This window comes from Amphiura filiformis, unplaced genomic scaffold (assembly GCF_039555335.1).
Source record: "Amphiura filiformis unplaced genomic scaffold, Afil_fr2py scaffold_57, whole genome shotgun sequence".
Lineage (NCBI taxonomy): Eukaryota > Metazoa > Echinodermata > Ophiuroidea > Amphilepidida > Amphiuridae > Amphiura > Amphiura filiformis.
The window spans coordinates 270,051-297,029 of NW_027305521.1; the positions used below are offsets into that span (position 1 = coordinate 270,051).

General features: G+C 37.5%; 1 protein-coding gene across 1 annotated transcript in view; it reads left to right on the top strand.

Moving 5' to 3' along the window:
* The window catches only part of LOC140144471 (E3 ubiquitin-protein ligase rnf213-alpha-like), a 70,593-nt gene that overhangs the window by 25,042 nt on the left and 18,572 nt on the right, over window positions 1-26,979 (top strand). Inside the window, exons 8-14 of the mRNA XM_072166282.1 lie at window positions 3,087-3,688; window positions 3,797-3,956; window positions 6,284-6,501; window positions 9,472-9,618; window positions 10,425-10,610; window positions 11,647-12,299; window positions 13,366-13,499. Of these exons, the coding sequence (XP_072022383.1) occupies window positions 3,087-3,688; window positions 3,797-3,956; window positions 6,284-6,501; window positions 9,472-9,618; window positions 10,425-10,610; window positions 11,647-12,299; window positions 13,366-13,499 (2,100 nt within the window). The remainder of the gene's footprint in view (window positions 1-3,086; window positions 3,689-3,796; window positions 3,957-6,283; window positions 6,502-9,471; window positions 9,619-10,424; window positions 10,611-11,646; window positions 12,300-13,365; window positions 13,500-26,979) is intronic.

The window sequence follows — 26,979 nt, forward strand, 5'->3', positions numbered from 1 at the left end:
GATCATGGAGTACAAGTTGAGCGCAGACTTATACGCCCAAACAGAAGGATATTGGTGCTGCTTTGGTAAAAACATTATAAGATGCAGTCTCCAAAATGTTGAAGACACGTCGAGAGACCGGAACTACTACACCTACACCAAGGTCAGGTCGGCCCCGAAAGACAACCACCAGGGAAGAACGATCTCTCCTGAGACTGCCGCAATGGCCGCACGAAGTCTGCATCTCGGCTACGAACAGAATGGCTGAGGTCCATAAACGCGCCTGTTACCAGGAAACTTATAAACAATAAACTGGTTAGTGCATGTTTTCGCGCAAGACGACCAATAAGAAAGCCGATACTTCTGCAAAGACATCGACATGCGCACTTTCTTTGGTCACAGAGACATAGGGATTTGGCAGTAGGCCACTGGCGTAATGTGATCTTCAGTGGAGAGGCCTGGTTCCTCATCTACAGACAAGATGACCGATTTAAGGTCCGAAGACATGTTGGTCAAGCCCTACTTGAGAATTGTATCCTTCCTAGAATCCAGGGTGATGGTGGGGGAATCACAGTATTGGGAGCGTTTCACGGCAGGCCGAAATCACACCTCCACATGCTAGAAGGACACATGAACCAGGACCAATACCTGTATGCTCTTGATACAGTTATGCTTCCGTTTGCAAGGAGAGACTTCGGAAACAATTTCGTGATCCAAGATGACAACACCACGGCGCACAGAGCCCTACGTGTGAATGAATTCCTTGAAAATAAGAATGTAGAACACCTGGACTGGTCGGCTTTGAGCCCGGATATAAACCCTATAGAGAACTTATGGGCAGAAGTATTCCGCAGGATAGGTAACATGGACAACCAACCAATCACCCTGCAGGAACTTAGACAAGCCCTCATTGCTTGCTGGCGAGATATTCCACAAGGAACCTTGGCACACCTGGTTGAGAGAATGTCACGTCGCGAACGTGACATTGAGCTGACAAGGGGTGGACACACCAAATATTGAGTTGTATTTTCTCAAGCAAGAGACTTATCTAAACATGTCACAGTGAGAGTTGAAGTTTTTGTTTAAGCAATTAAGTTTGCTAGTGACTTTAATCTCATTTTGTGATACAAAGAGACCGCCAAAAAGTGCTGCGATTGTGTGATCCTTCCATTGTAATACGCTTCCTCAGGTAATTATGTGTTTAATTGACAAACCGTGTGATGTAAACATCAAAGGACATTCATATCTTTCAATTAAATTCAACTGAGCGCTACTCCAGAAAAATAAATATGTTCCTGATATGCTTGAAAACTGCATTTGATACAAAAATAAAAATATTCCAAACTTTTGTCCATGACTGTTTGTGCTCCCAATGCCCATGATATTTCTTGAGAGGGACAATTATACCCCAAATGTTCGCATGTGGCGTGTATTTATCTTGAAAAACGATCAACAGGTCAATTAACTTTTCACCAACATATTTCAGGAATATATTAGGAAATGGAGTTCGTAAAGCCTAGACACCTGTTTCATATTATTTCCAACGGGGTCTCGTACAACTCTAATAAAGACCGTGTATGAGGGAAAAGTGAAGAAGGCATATTTGAAATAAACTTACATCGGGGTGCCGCACCAGACCAGAAAAGTCACCTGGTTTAACCCTCCGTACAACAAAGCCGTGAAATCAAATGTAGGGAGTACGTTCATCAAGCTTCTGGCCAAGCACTTCCCGCGTGGACACAAACTCAACAAAATATTTAACAGGAACACGGTGAAAATCAGCTACAGTTGTATGAAGAATATGAAATCAATCATCAAATCTCACAACTCACAAATCACCAAAAAAGCCAACCAAGTGCCATCAACAAAAAGTTGCAACTGTAGAGTCAAAGAAACCTGCCCCTCCGTGGAAAGTGCATGACTAGTGCTTTAGTATATAAAGCCAGTGTAACTTCGAATACAGAATCTAAATCTTATATAGGACTTTCAGGCGGAACCTTTAAACAGAGGTTCAACAACCACACCAAATCATTCAAACATGACAAATATGAGAAGGAAACAGAACTCTCAAAATATGTATGGCAACTTAAAAGAAAAGGAAGCAACTACTCTATCTACTGGGAAATCTTGAAAGAATCAAACACACACAGACGTGACTCAGGACAATGCAACCTATGCATTGAAGAGAAATTAGAAATACTGCGTGCGAAAGGGCCTAACACCCACAATAATAAAACCGAACTCATCTCAAAATGCCGAATCGGACCTCTTCCCATATCCCTGTCCCGTCATACCCGGATGGCGTCCCTTAAATTTAGTAGCCTCTGAGCACTATTGGGATTAGCCTGGCTTCGGCCGAATCTTATAAATAAATAAATAAATAAAAACCACCAAGCCGCGCAAAGAAAAAATAAATTGCGCACTTCATTACTTGCGTAGTTGCTACGCCTACTGCGCCTTCAGCATTTTAAAGAAATAATTTGCGCACTTCATTACATGCGTATATGCTGCGCCTATTGCGTTTTTCGCTAAACATGCGTACATTTGTTTTTCGCATTTCAAAATTGCGTGCGTGCGTGTATGAAAAGAAATAATTACGCACTTCATTGCATGCGTAGTTGCTGCGCCCATCGCGTTTTTCGCTAAACATGCGTGCGTATATACTGTGTCATTCGTTTTTAAACATGCGCGAGCTGTCGTGCTTTTCTAGTGAAGACGCGTACGCTTTCAACGCTGTGAATTTATTTGTTTTGTTTTGGAGTTACAGTTCAGTGTTCAGCTATTTATCTGATGATCGCCGTTTTAGGCGTGAAACTCCGAGTAATAAATCATGCTGTTATAACATAATTACGTTGTTTTATGTATTTTATTAATGTTATTACCATATTTTTGACTGGGCCCCTTTTTTCTGTGTAAAAATGACTGGGTCCTAATATTTGGTTGGATGCGCTCATTCATGACAAAAGAAACTGAGCGAGGTCGCTTCATTAAAGGATGTCTCCGACAATCAAAACATTATTCTTATGTTAGAAATGAATTAGTGAAGTAGTAACAGTAAACGAATGACAGCTAAATAATGTGGCATTTGTTTATCTTTAATACTATAGATGTACCCTTGAAGGGGTTGGATGATAGGATGGCTATCACAAGGACAGCCCTTCGACTGAGTGATATCTGCAATCCCATTACGTTCCAGGGAACTGCGGCAAAGCCATCAGAGGGTTTTAAGCCCCAGTTGACCTTCTTCAACATGTCACCATTGGTGATGGCCATGTTGAAACCATTCTACACTTGCAGCAAGAGTCTACTGTTCCACTCCTTATGGAATGAAAAAGCACTTCTGCTAAAACAAGCGGGAACTAAACTAACATCACTGGATGACGTAGCAAATCACATGTGGAAGCCAGTTTATGACCATACATTGAAAACGCTGTTCAAAAAGGTCGCCGATGAAACAATGCAGCTAGGCGACATTGACAAGTATCTGACCGATAATTTCAATGAGGCAATTGTTCTACGAAAAGAACTCTTCACACTTGCAGATGTCTACAACAACACTAACACAGGCTGGATCGAAACGAGGTCTCACCAAATTTTTAGCTATCGCGGTATTCAGCAACAAGCAGATATGGCAAAACATTTGTTGTCAATGAAGGATTCTTTGAATCTTCGAGGCGACTTCGAGGCACTGAAGACACTTTCTGAAATGGTAAAATTGATTTATTTATTTATCTTGAAATCGCACACGCTTTTTACGTGTAAAGTAGCATTCTCACATAAAATAACACTACCTCAATATATATTTTGCTATTGACAGGGACAGCCATCTTTCAAGAACAAAGAACTACGACAAATAGATCAGGGCGTGATTGCAGCCTCCAAAGTAGTGGAGCAAGTAGGATTCAAACAGCTAAGATGTTTAGAAGAAGCGGCCAAAGCCCCAGAGTTCATCAAATGGATGCGCGCAGAGATCAAAGGTAGACTTGCTTTACCGAATTTATTATACCCTGTAACTAATCAATTATAAAATGCACTCTATGAAACCCTATTTATGTAGCCATGGTTGTTCCCCCGGATCTTCAACAGCTGTGGAAACCTTTAAACATTATGTGTTTGTTTTGGTAGCCACGTGTCATAAATAACTCCATTAAAATATAGAAAGAGGAGTCTATACAAGAAACAATGTGTATTCAGATTCAAAATCATTTCCTTAAAAATATGCTTTAATTTTAATAGGGTAAAATTAAATAAGGTGATGCAAGAAGAACTTTATACCCAATTTGAAAGCTTGATATCTCTCAATATTGTGACATATTCTAAATATTAATATTTCTAAAAAAATGTGGAGAAAATAATTAGAGGGAAAAAAAGCTAAATTAACAAAACGGCAACAGTTTTACGTTCGGGGGTCAAATATAGGCATACAAATAATCGGTAAACACCCTTGGCTTGTCATTCAAAAGTGACAAATGTTTTACATGCATGAATGAATTACAAATCAAGATTTTTATCCTCACTACTCATTCGTACTTCACTCCGTCATTGACAAAGAATTATGAAATAAAACATTCACAATTTATTTTTCAATAACTAATTTTTCATCAAATACTCTTAAAAAGATGTTCTTTAAAAATATGCACCAATTTAAAATGCCATTCGTGGTATGTGAGGCAAACTGTTGCGTTATATAACTGAGTCTAGAGTAGGCCAGTTCTATGACGTCCACTCCATTCTTTACATCGATTCACCATAGACTTATGGTAGATTTGGGTGTGATTCTCACATTCTTATTTTATTCAGTAGCTACTTCAATTTAATGCAAAACATCCATAATTACAGTACAAGATATATCAATAATTACCAACTGGCTAGAAATAAAACCACTTACTTTTTCATCTAAAGGTGTCAGAACTACCGGCCCCATTCATTGGAATAATCTTTCTTTTGATGCCAAAACTTTTAAAACTCTTAGTATGTTCAAATCACACTTTAGAAATGGAATCACCATGTCTTACTAGATTTAAAAGTCAGGAGAAGTATTTAGCTATTTTTTCGTGGGTCCAGGCTTTTCATATTCATGTTTATATATTGCAATTTCAGTTGATTTAGTTGAATATAATCTGTAATATCATCTATTAGGCTTAAGGTATTATTTTTTAAAGTTTGTTGTAAAGTTAATTTAAATTGTAATTTAATGTAAGGTAATGTAACGTAAGGTAACGTAACCTAAGAAAGGGGTCGTTCACTGCTGGCCCTTTGGCCTTTCGAACGCTCCTCCATGTCATGATAACAAAACAACTTATCTAATTTTTTCATTCCACATTAAATAATGTAATATAAACACCATAGTAACTTACATGTATATTTTAATGTTTGTAATATGACATGGAACTAAATTTGATTTGATTTTGATTTAATTGAAGAAAGTGGCTGTTTTGTTTTTCTAAATGCCTTCAATGGTTATTTTACTAAGCACTCAGAAATCCACAACTACCCTACAAGACACGTCAATGAGTGTACCTGCTAATGAGAACAGAACCTTCACCATTCGAACATGTATTCCAAAACCGATTACTTATCTAGAAATATGATCAATAAGTTTTCTTTTCGAGAACTGTCCTGTCTTGTATTGTAAGTTATTGATTTATGTGATTGTTAACTATTTTTTATTTTAGAAAAGGGTCAAATTAAAACATTAATAAATGAATAAACAAGTTTTATATATATTACAAAAGAACTTGAATGTGTAAATATTACGTGTTTATAAGTCTTGCGGATCTGTAACATGTTGTAGACTTCTTTAATAGTCCTATATTTTTAAACGTATTGGTCACAGCTACCAAATGACCTTAATTCTTAAGCGAATTTTAGCACAAAATCATTTGAAAGATCATTTTAAGAGCAATATTCAACTTCGATATAACCAAAATTAATTAATGGTAGGCCCTACTCGCAATTGTTTCAAGAATGGGGGAGGCGCCATTATATAGCCTTAGCATTAATTGGGCGTTACAATCCCTAGCTACGCCACTGAAAGTCGGACTTTTTATACATAAAAGAAATTGTTCCAAGGAGGTGATTAGTGTTTATCTTTTCTTTCTTTTTCATGTTCAAACCATTGCCTTTCAAGCCATGCGGATGCAATAATTAAGAACACTTTTAGAATTGTATAAACATATAGTGGGCTTCACCCACTCTCTTGTTATCAGATTTTTACCTTATCCGGGGTAAGGTGTTGGGTTGATAAGAGTGCTTTGTTATGTCGGATAACAACCCTTAAGGTTGGTATTGTACATTGCTACAGATGTCAACGAGCTCAAGGTGTTCGTGGATTTAGCTATGATACAAGCGGGAGAAACCGATTTGGAAATGGATCGAGTGTCTTGCTTCCACGGAGCTGCTATGGGTTATGCACCAATTATTTTTGATCTCAAAGATAATTCCGACTGCAATGATTTGCTTGAGGCCTGCAAAAAGCTATGGTCAGCTTTGGACAGTGATCCTGAACTTCCACTGAAATTGGTAAGAATATGATATTTTAAATTTTTGGAAATTAATTTTGATTTAAACAGTGATTGTAAGAGATAATGTTCAAGGCTTAAAGTAATATTAGGTATAATGTTTGTAAACAAAAACATCAAGAACGTTTTCATAATTTTTCATCACATAACAATATTAACTCTCGTCCTACTAAGCCATTTTTACCACAATTTTCAATATTAAACGTCACATTCTGGCTCTGTACAAAATTTAGGCAATACTGATTTTCGACTAAAGATTCTCCGAACATGCGATTTTCACCAGATTTTCTCTTAAATATGAAAGGAAGTGACTATACTTTACTCCCAAGTTAAATGTCGACATATCTCGGACGTATTTTACAAGAGCATTTTAAAAAGTATATATTTTTATTTTACTGTACAAACATGATGACCTCCCCCCCCCCCAACAACGACATATTCGGAATAAAGAACCTTTTTAGATTTCGAAATGGAGAACCCCCTTTTTTCATATTCGGAATAGAGAACTATTTTTCATATTCGGAGTAGAGAACACGGTGGCTTATTTCGGAATAAAGAACCTTCTTTCGGTTTCGGAATAGAGAACCCATTTTTCATATTCGGAATAGAGAACTCTTTTTCATATTCGGAATAGAGAACCTTTTCTGTTTTCTGAATAGAGAACCTTCGTAATAGAGAACCTTTTTAATTTTCGGAATAGTGAACCTTCGGAATAGCGAGGTTCGCTCGGATAAGGTGCCTGGATAAAAATGTTCTCACTAAAATGGGCGCGAATTATGGATTCACGATTAGCTTAAGGGATCTGTAATGAGCGTTTTGAGCGTTTCGACAGTATTTTTTGTGGGACATGAGAGCACATTAGACATATCGAATTGCATTCTGAATACGAAGAATGTCTTTCTGATATCAAATGATTTTTATTTTTTGAAATTCACGACAATACAAATTTTATGACAAATTGTTATAAATCTAATGATATATTCTTAAAGTGTATGTAGCTGGGAGGATAAGCCGACGATCAATTGAAAATTTTGTCCTTTCATATTGAAGACTTTTTTCTTCGTATTCAGAATGCAATTCGATATGTCTGATGTGCTCTAATGTCCCACAATAAACTGTCCAAACGTTCATACCCCATCCCTTAAGTCGTTTGGGTGTTTGTTCATGCTCGATGAAAAACTTGGGGGGGGGGGTAAGGAATCAACATTTCATTTTGCATTGTGACGAAGCAAGCAATATTCCTCTCCTTTGTCATCACAAAACAATATAATTGATGCAAAAGGTAAGGATATGATTCTCCATATGCAGAATGATAAAAACGAGATATATATAGTAAGAGCAGTTATATATTTGTGAAAAGGTAGAAAAATTAATTAAAATTAAGTATCGAACTGATCATCTGGACTTACTGTTTTGAGTCGGCTACAGTATCACGTCTCATCCCAGACGCATCGTCAGGCCTAATAGGCTGGCGCTGAAGTGTTGACCCATGACTCGGTCAGAGTGACGTCACGGGAGAGTCGTCGAGGAACTCGCTTGATGGCTGCGTCGTAGGCCCTTGACAGGTTGTGGCGTAGTCCCCCTCCTCGGTTGAGTGAAGGTTCCTCGCGGCGGACATATATGGCCTCCTTGACCCCTCGCTCAAACCACTTGTGTTCTTTGTCGAGCACTAAAACCTCCTTGTCCTCAAAAGTATGGTTGGTAAACTTGAGGTGGGAATATACAGCAGAGTCGTTGACCCCTGATGAGCTGGGTCTGCGATGTTGGTACATGCGTTTGTGCAAAGGTTGTTTTGTATCCTCTATGTACGAGTCTACACGGTCCGAATCTTTGCACTGTACAGCATAAACGATGTTGCTCTGTTTATGTCGTGGGGTTTGTCCTTGGATGCACAAGTTTCTGCTTCAGCGTATTGCAGGGTTTCAAGGATACCGGAATGCTGTATTTTCCGAAAATCCGCTTCAGTTGCCCCGAAACACCTGCTATATACGTGATAGTGATATTCCTAGGGCGAGTGCTCCTCGTGGTGACGGAATCCGAAGTTTTGAGGGCTTTTGCGAATGTCCAGTTCTGATACCCACAGGTACCTAGTGCTGATTTGAGATGGTTTTGTTCTTTCACTTTCGCTTCCTCGGAGGATGGGATTATATCCGCGCGATGGAAAAGGGTTTTAATGACCCCACTTATATAATGATTTTCTTAGGGTGTGGTATATGGATGATTTCAAGATAAATAACACAGAACACAGACAACAGAAAACATGGAGCCAAACGACAAACAGAAGTATAGTAAAAAACTTACGAACGCGATTTATGAGCCTATCGTACAAAGACAGCCACTTTAGACTGAAAGTCACGTCTATAAACAAACGGTCGAGCGGTCTTTGCAAAGAGACAAATGTACGTGTTAACAAAAAAGCAACAAATCGTAAGTGAAGTTGCGCCGCGAATGACTGGCCAACGCACGCTCCTCTCACATGCCAGTCGAACCAGCAACAACACCGACCAATCAGGGAGTGGCGATGCAAGAGTGCGTCACCGCATCTCTCTGTCCCTTTTACCAGAAATGCGTTTACTTTCAGCTGCATAATGCATACTACTTAATGTAGACGCATCGACAATAACGAAGAAGAGAAGTGATGGGACAATTACCATGCAGTCAGCGTCATATTAAGGGAGTAATTTGAGTTTCATAGTCCAAAAATACGCAAATAATCAGGAATGTGCGCCTTTTGCAAATACTAAAAGTAAACCAGTCATGTGCGTCGAGGTGTCAACAAGCTGTCCATCAGATCAATGTCGGTTTGTCAGTCGATGGCGACACAAAATTGCATCGCTGAAGTCATTCCATTTGATGTTAGTTTCATATAGGCCTACAAGAAAAAGGTCTAAGTGACGTGAGAGAGGTCTAATAGGGTAATTGTGAATGTCTAAAAATATTTTGCCGGTCGTCTTTTTCATTTTTTTTTCAGAGAGATGCGAAAAGGTACATACACTGGCTACGAGGAATCAAAGTAGAGCAACAAGGAGGGGAGACACCCGCTATTTCACAACTGGAATCCATCAACTCTCGAGGGACATATATAATTGGAAAGCTCTTGGACAACACTTTCCAAATGGTATATTACTTTTTTGAAAAACTAAATCATGACAAAAACAATTAAACAGTATGCATTCCAAAATGTTAAAGGGCGGATATTAAAAATATACTGGTATGTCACATGGTTTGATTTTATTATTTCTTATATTCCTAACAAAGCATCATATAATTTTCATTCTAGAACTCCGAATCCCGTCAGCTTTTACAATATTATACACACATATTTTGTACCTATTTTGAACATTGATTTCCTTTCTTCATAAAAATATTCATCTTGGTCTGCTTCTGTGTGATGTTTTATTCCATAAATTATATTTGTGTGAAATTGAGGGCCTTGTTTACATATTTATTTAAATTTAATTAGCTAAATAATACGACCCATTCTGTTCATTTCCGAATGCACAACAAAACACCTTAATAATTTGTATAACGTCGTGTTCTCACGGTCGGACATAAGTGGGTTAATACCGATAATAAGCGACTTATAACCGGTAATAGTGACTTATTACCGGTATTAAGTGACTTAAGTCCGACCATGTGAACACGACTTTAGTTAACAAAACACTGTGTATTATTAAGTACAGTATGCATGGACAATGCGTGGACATTACAACTTGTACAACTCACAGATCTAAACAGATAAATATTCCCAGCTTCTGATTTTTGATACAAACAAAGTTTTGTTGCATTGAACGGACGACTGATGAATAATTATCACGTTTCCCACTTGCGTCAGAATCATTGCATAGTCTCCAAAATGATGTTGCTTGAACCAATCAAGCAAATTTATTTAAGTTTGTGATATTTATCGTTTATTGATTTCAGGAAGGAAAAAAGTTGCAAGGCGTCAGTCTAATTCTCAAAGTGAAGGGCTCCACAGGGTTGACAATAACAACTGAGGATAGACTATACACAGTAGAGGAACTGAAAGATCTCCAAGGAAAACTCAATCTTGTCGTGGGCGAGAAGCAAAAAGAATCTGGCAAGTCACATATCGACTATTTCATACAGGTAATTGTTTTATAATGAAAAAAAAGAGAACAACATTTTAAGCAATAATTGGCCTTAATGGTTAGGATAATTATGACACTTAATGCTTCCTTTGTTTAAATACTTATGCAGTCCACGGGCCTTACGATTGTTTCCTGCAATTTGATATAGTTTATCAGGGGTTTTTTTCGGAGAGGGGGTGTTGACTGGATCTGCGATACAATAATTTTATGAACAAAATCTATTATAATTGTTATTATTATCTAAAGCAGGCAATAATGAAATTGAGATGTAGGGCCTACATTGTAGGCATCAATAAGGAGAAAAAATTAAAAAGACATACAAAGAATATCAAAAATCAGTAAGCTTGTGTACTGTCTAGCTAAACACAGCCACATTAAAAAGTCGTCACTAGTTCCATCCCCATTTAATCAGAGTCTGATGCGTTTATGGCAAAATAATGTATATAATAATTTTTTATACACTTTTCATCGATAGTTGATACCAAATTCAATATCAAACGTTTAATCATCGTGAGCATAGGAACCGTTGTTTGAAAAAAAATGACATAGGGAGTTTCATCACGCGGCGGAGCTGGCGTGAGTGCCAATAATTATGTCGCCTGAATAGGCCGGCAGGTTAATCGATTATTTAAACCCTTCTTCTCAATGTCTACACATCTACACGCATCTGAGAGGTCTAATTTCATTGTCATTAAAGGTTTACCCATGCATATCAAAAGGCAAATCAAATACCCCACTCTTTTAATTGTGCGCAGACAAGTGTACAATGATTCTTGTACGGGTTGCGTCGGGCCACATAATAAGCTGATACCACGCATTGGCTTTTGCGTGGTCAATTCGTAATTTGTCATTTTTAAAATTGCACGAATTTCCAAACAACGGTTCCTATGCTCACGATGATTACACTTTTGATAATTTGGCTGTGTTTAGTAATGGTAATAACTAAATTGTCAAAATGTTTAACTTTGGCCTGATTTGATTACATCGTGTCACTCTTATTATTATCATTTTCATTGACGTTTGTGTTGATATAGGTGTTTACTGCAGCTCAGCAAGTTGCTGACGCATACGAGGATCTATGTAAAGCAGGATGTCTCCTTTTTTCTCAGTGGAAAGTGACTCTCTATTGCCAACGTCTAGGGAAGGTATCTGTTCATGTTGACTTCGGCAGCTCAAAACCACTATCAGGAAAGCAGAAACTCCTGAAAGAGCTAGATGCACTTCGAAAGTTTCTCAGAAAGTGTCTGGCCGACTGGAGAGAATATATGGATACAGAACGCTCTAAATCCTACCACCTAAACTACTACACGACGGAGCAAGTTGTTTTCTTACGCCAGTCTCTTACAGTGTTCCGAAGAAATGCGACAAGACCAATAGATCCCCAGCATATCAATCCCCAGGTGCTTGCACTGCTATCTAGTGTCAAACGCGTTTGCTCCCCGAAAGACATACAGGATGCGGTCAAATCGGTCGTAGGTGAAGATGATCCAACATTGAAACACGGAAAACCAGATGCTTCAGAGAAAGATTCCACAGCTACAGAATCCAGGAAAGATATCAAAGATGTCAAAAAAGATGCTCTTCGTAAGCTTGTCAGAAAGTTGCAAAGGTTCAAGTTTCCGCTAGAGCACATCGAAGCAGCATTTCAGGAATTGGGTGAAGACAAATCATTGAATGAATACAAAGGGTGGATCAAAAAAGGCAAAAGTTATCACCAGAGAAAATTTCACAGAGCAACCAAACTGAGCGGGAAATGACGGAGAGTCTAATTGCTGAAGTAACCTCGCAAAAAATGTACGTGCGCTTAAAAATTGTAACATCAAACTTCGGTTTATACGACTTTCGTGAATTAACCGGGCAAATCGCGATGGGGATACGACAAATTGATTTTATAAAGTTTAGAAATCACATTTTTTTTCTCTAGATTACATTTTAACACCCGTATACCGGGGCATTTTTGTAACACGTCCAACTAAGGGGAGTGCAACTATTCTAAATTGTCCATACTAAACGTATTATGAGCGGTTTTTTTTTATACCAACATATAATAGCTATGGGTCTCTTCAATCCATTGGTACTACAATAAGTACCCAAGGTATCCATGTTATGTCACAAAGTTTGCCCGAAATATGTAAGAAAATCACTATTCTAAATACAAAGATTGAAGTCAATATCCCTCTGAATATTTTCATTCGCGAAAAAGAGACACAAATAGTATGCTAGGGTTGCATCAAACACTCTGCACCTTAATAGATGTCTTAAAAACCAAAAGGTGTTAGTTATTTTATATTGAATATACTACTACTACCATTACTACTACTACTACTACTACTACTACTACTACTACTACTACTACTACTACTATCACTACTACTAATACTTCTACTACTACTATTACTACTACTACTGCTACTGCTACTACTACTACTACTACTACTACTACTACTACTACTACTACTACTACTACTACTACTACTACTACTACTACTACTACTACTACTACTGCTACTACTACTACTACTACTACTACTACTACTGCTACTACTAATACTAATACTACTACTACTGCTACTGCTACTACTACTACTACTACTACTACTAATAATAATAATAATAATAATAATAATAATAATAATAATAATAATAATAATAATAATAATAATAAAAGACAATATGAAGAAGAATTAATACATACTGTTTACGTACTGTTTTATACATTTTTTATAACAAATTTTATACTTCAACTCATCCAGGTCTCTAGAGTTAAGCTTGGCGCAGCTTTGGACAGAGTATCTCACAACAATGAAACAGTCTGACTTGGAGGATTGTCTCAGTTTGCAGCATCTTGGACAGATTCTTAGTCACCTCGCTAAGAAAGGTTGTCATTGTGAACATTTCTTTATTTTAATTCGTTTACTTAATTAAATCTGATTCCAATAAGTAGAGAACTTTGAGTTCGTTTTTGAAATCTATCGGCATTACAGCCATGCTAGAGATGAGAATTTTTGTATGCTACTTATTCCTTCTAACTTTCAGTAGTTGCGCAGTGCAGATGTAAATTATATAAACTGACTGTTGTAACATATTACATGCGCCAAGCTGGATACCATACTGATTTAGTTCAATATTGAGACTAAGTACCTCACTTAGAGTGCGTAAAACTAGGTAACCTCTTTCGATTGCTATCGAGGCGCTTACTTGTCAGTAGTTTCTTAAATTCCACCAGATTATTGGTGTTAAGAGAATTCTTACCCTTTGAAAGTGTGTCAATAGATTTTGTTGGGACAACACTGTAGACCGACACTCAGTTATTCCACACTGATATCCATAACAATAATATTCACTAATGATGCATATAAGAACAACATAGGTCCTTGCATATTAATTAAAAGAAAGCAATTATTTATCTTTGATTTATTTTAAGAAAAACCGTGCGAAGTTCGAAGAATCCCCGGTTTCCTGAAAGAGAGTCAACCGAATCTGATTGTCATATCTCCTGGTAGGTGTATTAACTCAAAACAAGGTATTATAGCCATGGATTGTGCACTATCCGTCGTTTTATCTTTACAGTTTCTGTTTCCGTATCCGTTTTTGTAAGTCATTGTTATTCTGAAGTGGTAGCCTCCCAGGTGTGACTAATCTTTTATTCTAGCCTTTTGTCACTTACTAATAATTTAAAGCAAGTCAATATCCGTATTCGTTTCCGTAAGTTATGTGAATGTTAAGAGAGAGACGGAAAAGAGAAGAACTCGAGAGGAGAGAAAAGGGACCGGGGAGGGAGCGGAGAGACTGATCATGCGGAGGGGGGGGGAAGCAAAATAGACAGATAGACATTGATACGCGGGAAGGGCGACACTGCGGCCGTGCGTGCACAAGCCCGTAGCCAGGATTTATTGGGGTGCGACTGGATCATAAGCGGACCTTTTGTGATTTAAGGGCTTATTTTCAAAGTTTTTATAGAAAAAAAGTGCACCTTTTCATTCGGATTGCTATTTTGTATATCTCTTGCCTCCCCTTTATTGACACAGGCATCCACCTCTATTGAAATAAGCTGATTGGTACTTCAAAGCTAACAATGAAGTCAGATTATAGTAAACTTAATCCCTTACGTTTTTGTATCTGAACAATACACCTTTGTTTCCAATGGACATTTTATTGTGAAATTTCAATGTACAAGGAATACATTTAAAAAAATTCCATATAGCCCCCGCATGAAAAGTATTTAGTTATCTTTGTAATCACTCAAAAAGCATTTTGTGTGAATTTCACATTCGAACTACAACCATGGCCAAAATGTGTTGGGGCACTTATGGAAAACGTACACTATAGTATGACCTTATTTCCGTTATTATTAACGTGATAAAGTGGAGGTTTCTTTGGTGTCAAGCCTAAACACTTTCCTAACACCCCAACCCTCCCCTTCCCCACCAATCAATGTTGGGTGCCACAAGGCTCGTGTGACCAAAAAGTCGAATTCAACATTGATCGGGGAGTGGGGGCTTATTTACATTACCCTATCAAACCGTCCCAACACTTATGGCCAGCATTGTAGGTGCTATTAAGTTTTTATGAGCCTTTTTATTTTACATGTGATGTTTATGGGGGTGACGATTAGAAATGGACGGCAATATTTTAAAAAAAAACTCATTTTGGGCCATTTTAGACACCAAAATGCCCATAAAAAGAATAGCACTTAGTTCGGATGTACAATTCACACACAATGCTACCTGAGTGAGTACAAACATAATTAAATACATTTCATTCGGGGCTATAGTAAAAACAAAAAATGTCCTATACCTTAATGGTTATGGAACAAAGGTGAATATACTTACGAAAATTGAAATGATAAAACGACCCTATGACACCCATTTTGATCCATCAAACGTGCCGCTTGAATAAATAATAGCCTACCATTATAATGAGCAACGGGCTGCAACGTTCATTGTTCTATTGTGTCTTATTAGAGCGCTGACATATTGGAAAATATTGCCAATCAATATTCATGAGAGTGTACATTCAACGTCCAGTTTTCGAAATTGGGTGACTTGTGTTTGGCAGGTGCGAAATACATCTGACTGGGCTCTTTATTTACGTAACGCACAACCGCATTGATGTCATCGAATGGCTGCTTAGTGCTGTTATGTGTTAAGTTTCTATAATAATTATTATTACATTTATTTTCCTTTCTTTTCTTTCTCTGTACTTATTCTTTACTAGGCCTACAATAACTTTATCACTCCCTCGCTCTCATTCTCTCTCTTCCCCCTAGCCTACCATTATAATGAGCAACGGGCTGCAATGTTCATTGTTCTATTGTGTCTTATTAGAGCGCTGACATATTGGAAAATGTTGCCAATCAATATTCATGAGAGTGTACATTCAACGTCCAGTTTTCGAAATTGGGTGATTTGTGTTTGGCAGGTGTGAAATACATCTGACTGGGCGTTTTAATTACGTAACGAATAAAGGCGTTGACATCACCGAATGGCTGCCCAGTGCTGTTATGTGTTTAGTTATATATAGGCCTAATAATTATTATTAAATGTATTCATCTTTCCTTTCTTTTCCCTTCTCTGTACTTATTCTTTCCGAGGCCTATACTTTATCACTCCTTCGCTCTCCTTGTCCCCTCTCACCCTCCCTCTCTCATTCCCATCATTTTCCTTATATTTCTATTTATCTACTTGTCTTTATTATATCTCTTCATTTCTTCCTCTTTCTCCCTTCCCCCCAGCCCTCTCTTATTATCCATATCCCCTCCTCCCCTCTTCCTCCCTCCCCCTCCCAAGACTACTCACAGGGTTGAATCTGCCCTACCCAACCCAATCCCCCTCCCCTCTTTGGGTATGCCACTATTTTTTATACCAATCTCCTTTTTTAAATAAAATAAAATAGAAATTTCTTTAAAACAACCTTTATAGGCCTATACCTATACTTACATCACGGCTGTTTGATGTGATAATGTATTCGTTTTTCAAATATCATGTATAACCCAATTTTAGGCTTAAACAGCTAAAAGCGATATCATGCAAACGTATACAGATGCTTTTGAGTCATTTTCACCTTTAAATTTCGCCTCTTTTACAAAATTATTCACTTTTACAGCATTTTTTAAAGCTTTTCGGATATATAGTATATCTATTTATGACAAAATTGGTGGCGCTATTTAGTTACTGAAAATTACTCTTTCATGCTTTTAAGGTGGTACTACACCCCTTGATAAGGTTGTGACTATTTTTGCATTTTTCTCAAAAACTATTAAACACTAATTACCAAAGTCAAGTATATTATAGGGGCAAGGAATCCAGTTATTACCATGGCATTTCAGTGACTCAAGACAGGTAGTTATTGATTTATTGATCAAATATTGGTTTCCCTCATTTTTGACTGTAACTCCACAACTGTTGTCTGTGCTGAAATAAAATTTTCAGTGCAGTAGTTGTAGTCCTTGCCCCTATAATATACATATCTTACTTGTCACCAATGCGCTTTAATTTTTGAGAAAATTGCAAAAATAGGCACAAAATTGGCCAGGGGTGTAGTACCCCCTTAATACAAACAATTTTTTTTTGATGAAATATGTTTATAAAATTTCTTTGCTGCTTGTTTCATCTATTCCATCTGTTTTAAAGGCAGTATTAATCACATAACCTTGCAAATTAATATGATATGATTTAGAATAAATAGCGCCATCTATAGTTTGCATTTAGTTAATAATGAAGCCAATTATATATACATCTAACAACCGTGACATGCATACGTATAGCGATTACCATTATAGAGTAATATAGATATATGGACATGGCAGCCTTAATACTTTCTGATGTGTAATCGATCAGAAAAAGTATTCAATTTATTTAAATGAAGCGCCTAAAGTCAGGTGGGTGGTAAAGATGATTGCATCGACAGCTAAAGCCTCCCCTGTAGACCTCAGACCCACACACGCACAAATTTGTTATACATGAGAACAATGGTACCACTTTACACATGACTGTATTGTGGTCACTTATTGATACTCGCCTGCTGTGAAGAGCGTTAATATTTTTTTTTTTTTTTTGAATTAATTTTAAACGTTTCAAACTATTATAGTTCGCTAAGGAAAGATTGTTCCCACCTCTATAAGGCACATCGTGTGGGTCTATATTATTATAGTTATGTCAGAATATCCGTTTTGATTTCACCCTTTTTCTCTTGCGACTGCCAAAATGTCCAACTCAGTACTTCATTGCTAATGATATTCGATATTTCTATTGTGGCTTGCAATCCGTCCATGGATACATTCGCGAGTTGATGCGCCTGTCACACTACACCGAATAGGTCTTCCGTACAAGAAACGGATGGTATTTTAGTAAATCCGTTGTTGTTCGTCAATGATCGCTTTATGTTCTTTTTATGTCCTGCTATCATCCGCCAAATGCGTTTCGTGTTAGGTGATGTTCGTTAAGTCCGTCGGCAAGTTTTGTGCATGCACAAAACTTGAAACGGAGTGTACCGAATACACATGTTCGGTATTTATCCGATGTGTGTTCGTATGGTGCTGCATATTGCCGGAGTTTGTTCGCTCTCCTTTCGTTCATGTTCGTTCTTTGTTCGTTGCACTCGGCCCGTGTTCGTTGCAAATACGTTCCTGTGAGGCCTTCACCACCGGATAGCATATTTTTGCATTCGGTGATGTACGTTGACCCAGACCGTGTGACAACACTACACCGGATCGGTCTTCCGTATAAAAAACGGATGGTATTTTAGCAAATCCGGTCATCATCATCATCATCATCATCAGTCGGCTGCGGAGCAGGCGACTACAAGCTTTCTCCAACTAATGCGATCTTGGGCAAGCGAAACAATTTTGTTTGGCTGCAGCATCCCTTCAGTATCTCCAGGAGGTGCTGGACATACTGTAAGTACAGTGTGCGAGGCCGTCCCGGTTTCCTCTTCCCATGTGGTGGAATAGAAAGCGCATATTCTTTCACAGGCTCGCCATCTTCAAGACGCAATATATGGCCGAGAAATTTGAGTTGATGAATCTTGACTCTGGCAACCAGTGGAGTGGTGTTGGTCAGGTTGTAGATGGTTTCGTTTGGAATCCGATCCACATGACTCACATGACTTTAACATGACTCTGTAGCAAGATGTTGCAAATGCATTGATCTTGTTTTCCATGTCCATGGTAATTACCCATGACTCGCACCCGTACAGAAAGACAGTAACACACGTTGTCTGAAACAGCAAATCCGGTAGTGTTCGTCAATGTTCGTTTTATGTTCTTCATATGTCCTGCTATTATCCGCCAAATGCGTTTCGTGTTAGGTGATGTTTGTTTAGTCCGTCGACAATACGTTTCAAGTTTTGTGCATGCACAAAACTTGAAACGGAGTGTGCTCGAATACACATGTTCGGAAGTTGTCCAATGTGTGTTCGTACTGTTCTGTATATATACCCTGGGTTTGTTCGTTATTCTTTCGTTTATATACCGCAGGTGTTTGCAAGGTTTCGCAGGCGCTTGTGCCGGATGTAGGCCTATGGCGAACATGTGCATCGATCATGGGGACTTTCTGAAGGGTGTGTGACGCAATATCATATTTCCCCCAGTACTTTAGTGACTGACAAGTAGAAAAAAAGGGGAAAAGGAGAGAAAAAAGAAAAGAAAGTGAGAAAAATTTAAGAAAGAAGAGAATAGAAAAAGTTAAATTGCACGTAATTTAGTAGGCCTATGCATATAAGTAGTATTGAGGGAGGGGCACTTTCTGAAGGGTAGATGACGCAATATCAAATTCCTACCAGTTTTAGTGATTGACAAAAAAGAAAAAAAGAAGAGAAAACATGGAAAAGGTTAAATTGTACGTTATTGAGTAGGCCCAGGATAGTATATAGTAAGCCTAAGTATAGGCCTGTGATTATTATAGGCAGTGCTTAAATGTGGTTCCTTGGTCCAAAAGCCTGTGAAAATTACTGCCGGCCCGTCGATATGTAGGGCACGTGACATTTTGTCACCAAAATCAGTATTAAGACGGACTTAGGTCTATTACTGACTTTAACATATCAATCCATGCATGCTTTACCTGAAATTACGAGTCTGAAGTCTTATATCTAAGTGTCAGTGGATCAGTGTAACATTTTAAAATTTGCCAATTCAGTTCGGGCCTCATTTGTTTTGTGTTTAAGGCAATAATAGTGTAAAAATGATGCACCAAAAACAATTTCCAAATTTTCCATTTTTAAACTAAATTTTTACACAATAGGCCTAGGCCTAATAATGTAAATAGACCCTACAGTCCCCATGCAAATGGCTTCAATTGGACCTTCATTTTGAAAAATGGACAAGTCTTCCTATTTGTTTCTGCTATGGACATCCACGTGTTATTTTTAAAACAATTGTTTATATTATACAATAATGGTGAAAACTTTTCAATGGCTTCAATTAGGCTTTCTTTTCACAAATTTGCGGCTGTTTCAAACTAAAATAGTACCCAATAATAGTGCTAAAATTGATCCAAAAATGAAAAAAATTCTCACCTCTATTGCCCCCGGACGCTGGTTGCCCTGATATATCAGATTTGTAGCCCTTTTGTACTTATTAGCGAATATTTGACCATTTTCGTCAAAGTTTTCCCCCTTAAAAGTTGTCTTTCCCCGTTTTGTTCACCCTCTGAAGAAGTGCTTGCTACGTCACTGCCTCTAAGGGGTCAAAAACCCTCTCAAACACCTTCTCCTCCCCCACTTTTCTGAGACGAAAGGGAATCGGACCCAAATTCCCACCGAATCTTCTGCCGGACTGGTGATTTTTCCACGGAATAAAATATTTTTGTATTCGGTGATGTACGTTGATCCAGTCCGTCGTAGTGTGACAGACCTATGATTTTGACAAAATTGGTAGTCGGAGTTGCAAATGGTGAAATTAAAACCGTAATTCAGACAAAACTATAATATATAGCCCTATATGATGTGCTTTAGAAAGTTGGAAAATATCTTTCATTGCTATTTTCAAATTAGTATCCCCGGTAATCAGTTACCAAAACTGATTACCGGGGATACTAATTTAATAAATATATTACGCGCAAGTAAATAAAATTGGGTGTTTTATTCTAAGCATGTCAAAAATTGAAAAATATATTAATAATCTCTCCCCGATGTGTAAATATTACAGATAAGTAGTAATTGTGAATAATGTGACGTAATATTGACACTCAAATGATGACACTTTATTTGCAGATCAAATTCTTTCCACGTTGCTGTCGATTTACAAAGATATATCAGTTGGCGAACAGCTCGGAACCCTCCCAACATTCGAAGAAGTGCTTATGTGTTCAAAAGAAACAACATACGAACAGGTAACTTTTGCACCAGACGATATTATATGCAAAGAGATTTCTGATAAAACATAGAAGTATCTTTCATAGTTAAAATTATATTCATGATAGCGGTCTATTTCCCTTGCAGACTTTACATTATTAAAATAATGATAATGTCGAGTCAAAAGTATGTAACGGATTTTTCCCGTCTTTACCTCACCCCCAACCAAAACCAGGAACAAATTTTTATTTTTCACACTGGCACCATCTCACCACTGGAAGCTTGTTACGCCCCTGTATTTGCTATTATGATGTAACTTGTGACTGTACATAAATAGTACAAAAAATAAAGAAAAGCGATAACTGGTCAATAAAGATAACAGAGCTACCATGCCATGATAGTGGATTGTGTGCACATCAAATGAAAAAATGAAATTGACGACCTGATTATATGCATAATTATGATCGACAAATATATCGCAATAGCCGAATATTTTTTGATGCAAATTGCACTGCGATAGGGCTTATTTCGAACGCTTATTCTACATTCACACCCCGGGATCCACACTCAAAGTAATTTCACCGCTGCTAGCGCTGGGATAAAAAGTAGCAACTACAACCCACTAACTTGATGCATCACTCATCAGACTGATTTCCAAACTTTAAATCAAGAGAAATGACGGATTTGATGTTGCTTTTTATCAATATGTTTTAGAGTATGTCTCTAGCAGAATGACACCACTTGCACGCATGCATTGACATTATACGAGGAGGTGCTAGAAGCACCTCCTTTGCACCCACAGTGGCGTAGCGTCATAGGGGCACGGGGCACGTACCACCAATCGATTGCAAAATTTATAACATCCCATATGAAAATATGAAAAACGGCTTGCGCCCCGCCCCCATCAGACCCATTGCCCCCCCCCCCCTCATGTTGGGTGCCCCCAATATGAAGATCCAACTGGCATCCCCCAAAGCCAAATTAACCCAACCTTTTTAGGTTCCTGAGATGACCCCAAAACATAATTAGGATGTTCCAAAAACTATAAATTGGTCCCAAGGGGGGGGTGGGGTGGTCGAGATGGCGTCCAAATAGTGGACAATAAATGACCATTATATGAATACTATTTTTGAACCAAACTGACTTTTCTTTTTTAGCTTAATTAAAGAGCCCAGCATATACTCAAGTTGATATAAAGAAACAAGTCCCAAAAGTAAGCCTATTTTCAAAATGGCACCATAATGACTGCCAAATACTAAAAAAAAGACTAAAAGTTATCATGTATCGGGACTTTTCTGGACTGATGGCTGGGATGATTTTTGTTTTCCATTTACCGTATCTGAGAAGTATATTATGCCCTAAATTAAACCAAAAGTTGTTAACTTGTTGATAACTTGACTATGTTCATGCAAATCACTAAACTTGACGTAGCTCCAACATGAGTTGACCACTTTTGATTTGGACAATGCGTTGGGTCAAGAGTCATAGGGTCAAAACATGTTTTCAGCTTAAGATGCTTCTTCTACAAATAATATAGCAAGGTGACGTCCCTTACAACTGTATTTATGGCTTTTACAGATTTGGGGTTAAATGTCATTAAAAGGTCACTTCTAGTCCGATACGAAAAAATCTTTAAAATGCTCCTAATCCATCAGCTGGCATCGATATTCAGAATTTTCCACAAAATTCTAAAATCTCATTAGGCGGAGGCGCCATCTTTAGCGTTAGGTTTGGATATTCAATTATTTATTTTATTCCATCATAAAGGAAATAATTAAATATCCAAGCCGAACGCTAAATACGGCGCCTCCGCCTAATGGTTTCTTACTCACAAAGCATTTTATTCATGAAAATGATGAATTTAAAGATGTAAAATCTGTTTTTTATTTTAAACATATCCTTTTTTCATGAAAAATAGAGAATGAAAACATACGAAATGCAATTTTACCAAAACAGCCATTCTGAAAGGAAAATTCTAAATATTGGTATATTGATATATCTTTTAGTGCCAAATGAAAGCCATGTAATACTGACAATCCATCATTAAAAAAGGAGAAATTGTCGATTGTTTTTGAATTATACCAAAATGTCATAAGAGGGTGGGGGGGCCTTAATTATTTGTATTATTACCGGTAATATAAATATTACTGATTTTTATAAGAAATACTTATTCAATAAAATATTTAATTGATTTAACTTGTACATGTATATTGCTTCATTTTATTATTTGTTTATAACAACTCAATGCAAAATGTTTATTTCTGATTGTTTGAACAATAAAGTGTAACTTATTGCAATGTGTAATTTGCAGGTGGAGATATTTTGGCGTCGAGCAATCAACGATGAGCACCACAGGGTGTATTGCCTCGTTCGAGCAGATCTTCTAGACTATAATGTAGGTGTAAAGTCGGAGAAGAAACTCGATGAATTGATGAAAGAACGAAAAGGTACATGCTTCAGGTTGCATTTTAATAGTGTGTCGTTGTCATCTTCTACCTTCAGTATTATTTTTATGTTTGAGCTTTTACCTCTGTTGCACTATTTTTGATTTACATTGTGCTTAAACACCGTTTTTGGTATGTTTGTTTTACTTACAAAGCTACCAATGTTTTTCTCGCGTTTTGTCGCTATGGCGTCATAATGTAAGTGTGCCATCCAGAAATTCGGAAATCACGGCTGTATATACACAGTATCAGTCCCTAGGATATTTTTGATTAGAAAACCATACAAAAACTTGCTATTTCACACAGTTTTACGTTTAAGGGCTCAGGGAGGGGCACTTTAAAGTGCGGATTTATAGGGAGGGGAAGCACGACTTAGCCAAAATGTCAACGCCAGATAATGATGGGTCGTCGAATACAAATGTATGTTTATTTTGGAAGGTTCATGCTTGTTTTTAATTTTGGGGCGTTTTTTACCAGATTTGATAATGAGGCTATAATGAGCTGATGATATTTCAAGAAACCGACATGCCAAAAACAAATATTTGAGAGGATACTTTGTTATTAATAATTATTATAATAATTATTATTATATTATGTGTGACTACATTTTAAGCTTACCGTATAATTAACACTGATATAAAGGACCTGCTCCTTTTAGAATTTATATCTGATGGTCGGCTTTTACAACCAACACAATGCAGATTGGAGAGGCATAAATGTCGTATTCCTTTCGGTGGGTCTCTTAAGGGATGTGAAGAGAGGGTGCACAGTGTCAACACCCTGTATTATAAATACTTTTTTCCTGCAATGAATCACGTCTTGATACTCCGTTGGTGAGCGACGGGCGATTGGTATTTAACCGAGCGTAAGAAAAGGAGTCCTATCTGATTGGCTAGAAATCGATCGCTAGATCGCTCAGTGATGAAGTACAAACTAAAGATGTAGAGATGTATTCAATTCTATTTAAATCAATATTCTATTATTGACGCCGATAAAGAAAGTTGCATAATGTCTCGATATGGTGCATTGTATATATTATAGACTTGTGATTTAATATTCTATACAGCACGTGGACTTCAGTTGAATGGGCTATGCGTGTTCCTTTTATATGATTATAATTCTCAAACAGTTGAATATATCACATTTTTAATGTACGATTTAAAAATCGTTATGGTGAAAATGCAGTAAAATATTATGCGTTTAAAGAAAACAGCAATCGCCACTGAGTGTATTGAATTTCCAGTTAGTGTATTGAAAACAAAACCTGGGTTTTACCTGACAACAAATCGAATTTTCTTGTAATGACAACATCATATGGGGTACTGAGCATGCGCAAATCGTAAAAACGTGTAAAATAGAAACTCTGTGGTATCTCATATCGTGTAAATGATTAGACTATGCCATAGTCGAATTTTATTAAAAATATGTTATTATTAGTCATGATGAACCCATTTCGTTGAACTCAAAATTATACTGATATTTATTAAAATTAATGTATTCAATAGTAAAATGGTCATAAAGAGTTAAACATATCAGATGATTAGTAACAATAAAAGTAATTGAATGCAACTTTATCTTGCATAATTATAATGGCTCACTTTAATACTGAACAATTCTAATTTTGAATCTACCAGTTTATTGATAGCGAACCCCGAAAATTCGACTATGGACTTTGAATTGTAAGCAGAACTTTACCCCCTGGAATTTGCTCTCTAAAACACACTGTCAAGCATACTTGTTTATCAGTCCATTAACCAAGTACTAAACATGGTATAGTACAAGACGCGCTAGATGTTTGATCAGAGATTAACTTTCGCGTCAACACAAAAGCGCCGCAAAAACCACAGACAGTTGTGTACGGTGTAGTTAATGGTAATGGCTCGGGCCCAGAAGATTTAAACCATAGCGAGATATGGGCGACCAATCACAAAGGCAGATCCATTTAAAGATGCATTACATCATGGCCAATTTTAGTTAGGCCAGAAATTGGCCTAACTCTCCATAGAGTCCCGTGTTAAAAATCTTAATCGCAAGGCAAAGTCAGTAGTCCACTTGGGAAGCTAACAAAGAGAGGGAGTAGGGTGACTGAAAAGATCAGATGTGAAAATCTATCAATTGTGCACACATTAATTAAATCAGAGTTTTAAGCTTAAATACAATATCCAGAGTATGCACAATGGGCAAGTGAGCAATCTCGAACAAAATCGCCATGCGTACCTGTTGAAAAACGAGTGGATTCGCCGTACTATCACGGCATTTTTTGACACGAAGATATAGGGATGATGACGCTGTGGGATGTCTGTAAGAGGCACAGCCATCAGAAAATGAATAACGGAGATCGCGCGCCAAAAAATAGACATATGTGAGCATTGATCCCGGCACATTTCGGGTCTGAAGCAACGGATAGTACCACTAAACCAACTTCCTATCTGCACTAAAACCTGTGATATTCATCCTTGATAATGCTTAACGGAATAAATCAATACTAATGTACGATGTAATGCAAATATAAATCCCAAAACTAAAGTAGTAATCGATCAATATGCTCACTCAATCATCACGTCGTTCAAATAATCAATCGAGAAATAAATAAATAAATAAATAAATATATAAATAAATAAATATATTATTATTATAGTAGTGAAATTACCACATCGCAATACAAATTTGTTTCGTATGGATGGTTTGACCCATCCACACTCGTCAGTTGCAATGTGTAAAATGACAAAGAATATGTCTTGAGTTTTGATGCGCCCGCAAGAGGAATTAACGCAACCGCGTATCTTAAAGTTGCGCAACACAATACGCGTCTTAAGTGCGTATCCATGTCTGGGCCTACTTATTGCTAAACATGCTAAAAGAGCGACTTATTTATAGTTACACAGTAAATGTTTTTTTCTATGCCTGCAGCCACTTGCTAGTTCGTTTCTGTGGTTCAAGGTTGACATTTGTGGTTTAGTTATAATAAAGTATTTCTCAGTAATGCATAGATTGAATTTTTTGCTGCTGGTAGAGTACGATTTACTTCGAGCAATAATTTTCCATTTGATGGAATATGATACTTTCTTATCATTAAGGTTCCAGATGTAGTTGCTCAGAGCGGTGGCGTATCTTTGATTTACATTTTTGAAGGTCCTGTTATGGACATTGAATCTTGTTTTAAATGGGCCTTCTGTAAGTCCAACATATGTCTCTTCCTTGCGGTTGTCTGCCCTTGTGACCGTCGCTTGGTATATTACTCCCGATATCAGGAGGGCACAATTTGTTTTTGCAGTTGCAATTAGTGGTGTTTTGTGTCGAAGCCAAAGATGTTTTCGCAGATTGCAGCACATATTTGTTGTGTCCTGATATAAGTTGCTGCATGTTGGGCATGCAACTTTAACTACGGTGTTTCTATTTAGAATCTTGTTGAGCTGGTGATCTGGAGGGAAACATTTATCTAGTAGGCTGAGAAACTTCTTTCCAACATTGGTAGAAACGGTATGGCTGTGCGGCGGATTGAACCATGTAATGTTCCGTTTACGTCTGTGTTTATTTGCTTGCTGATTGCTCTTTTGGGTAGCAAGGTTGTATTTCAGTTCGTAATTGTATCCACTCTTCTTTAGGGCTTCCTGGTATGGTGGAGTTGCGGCG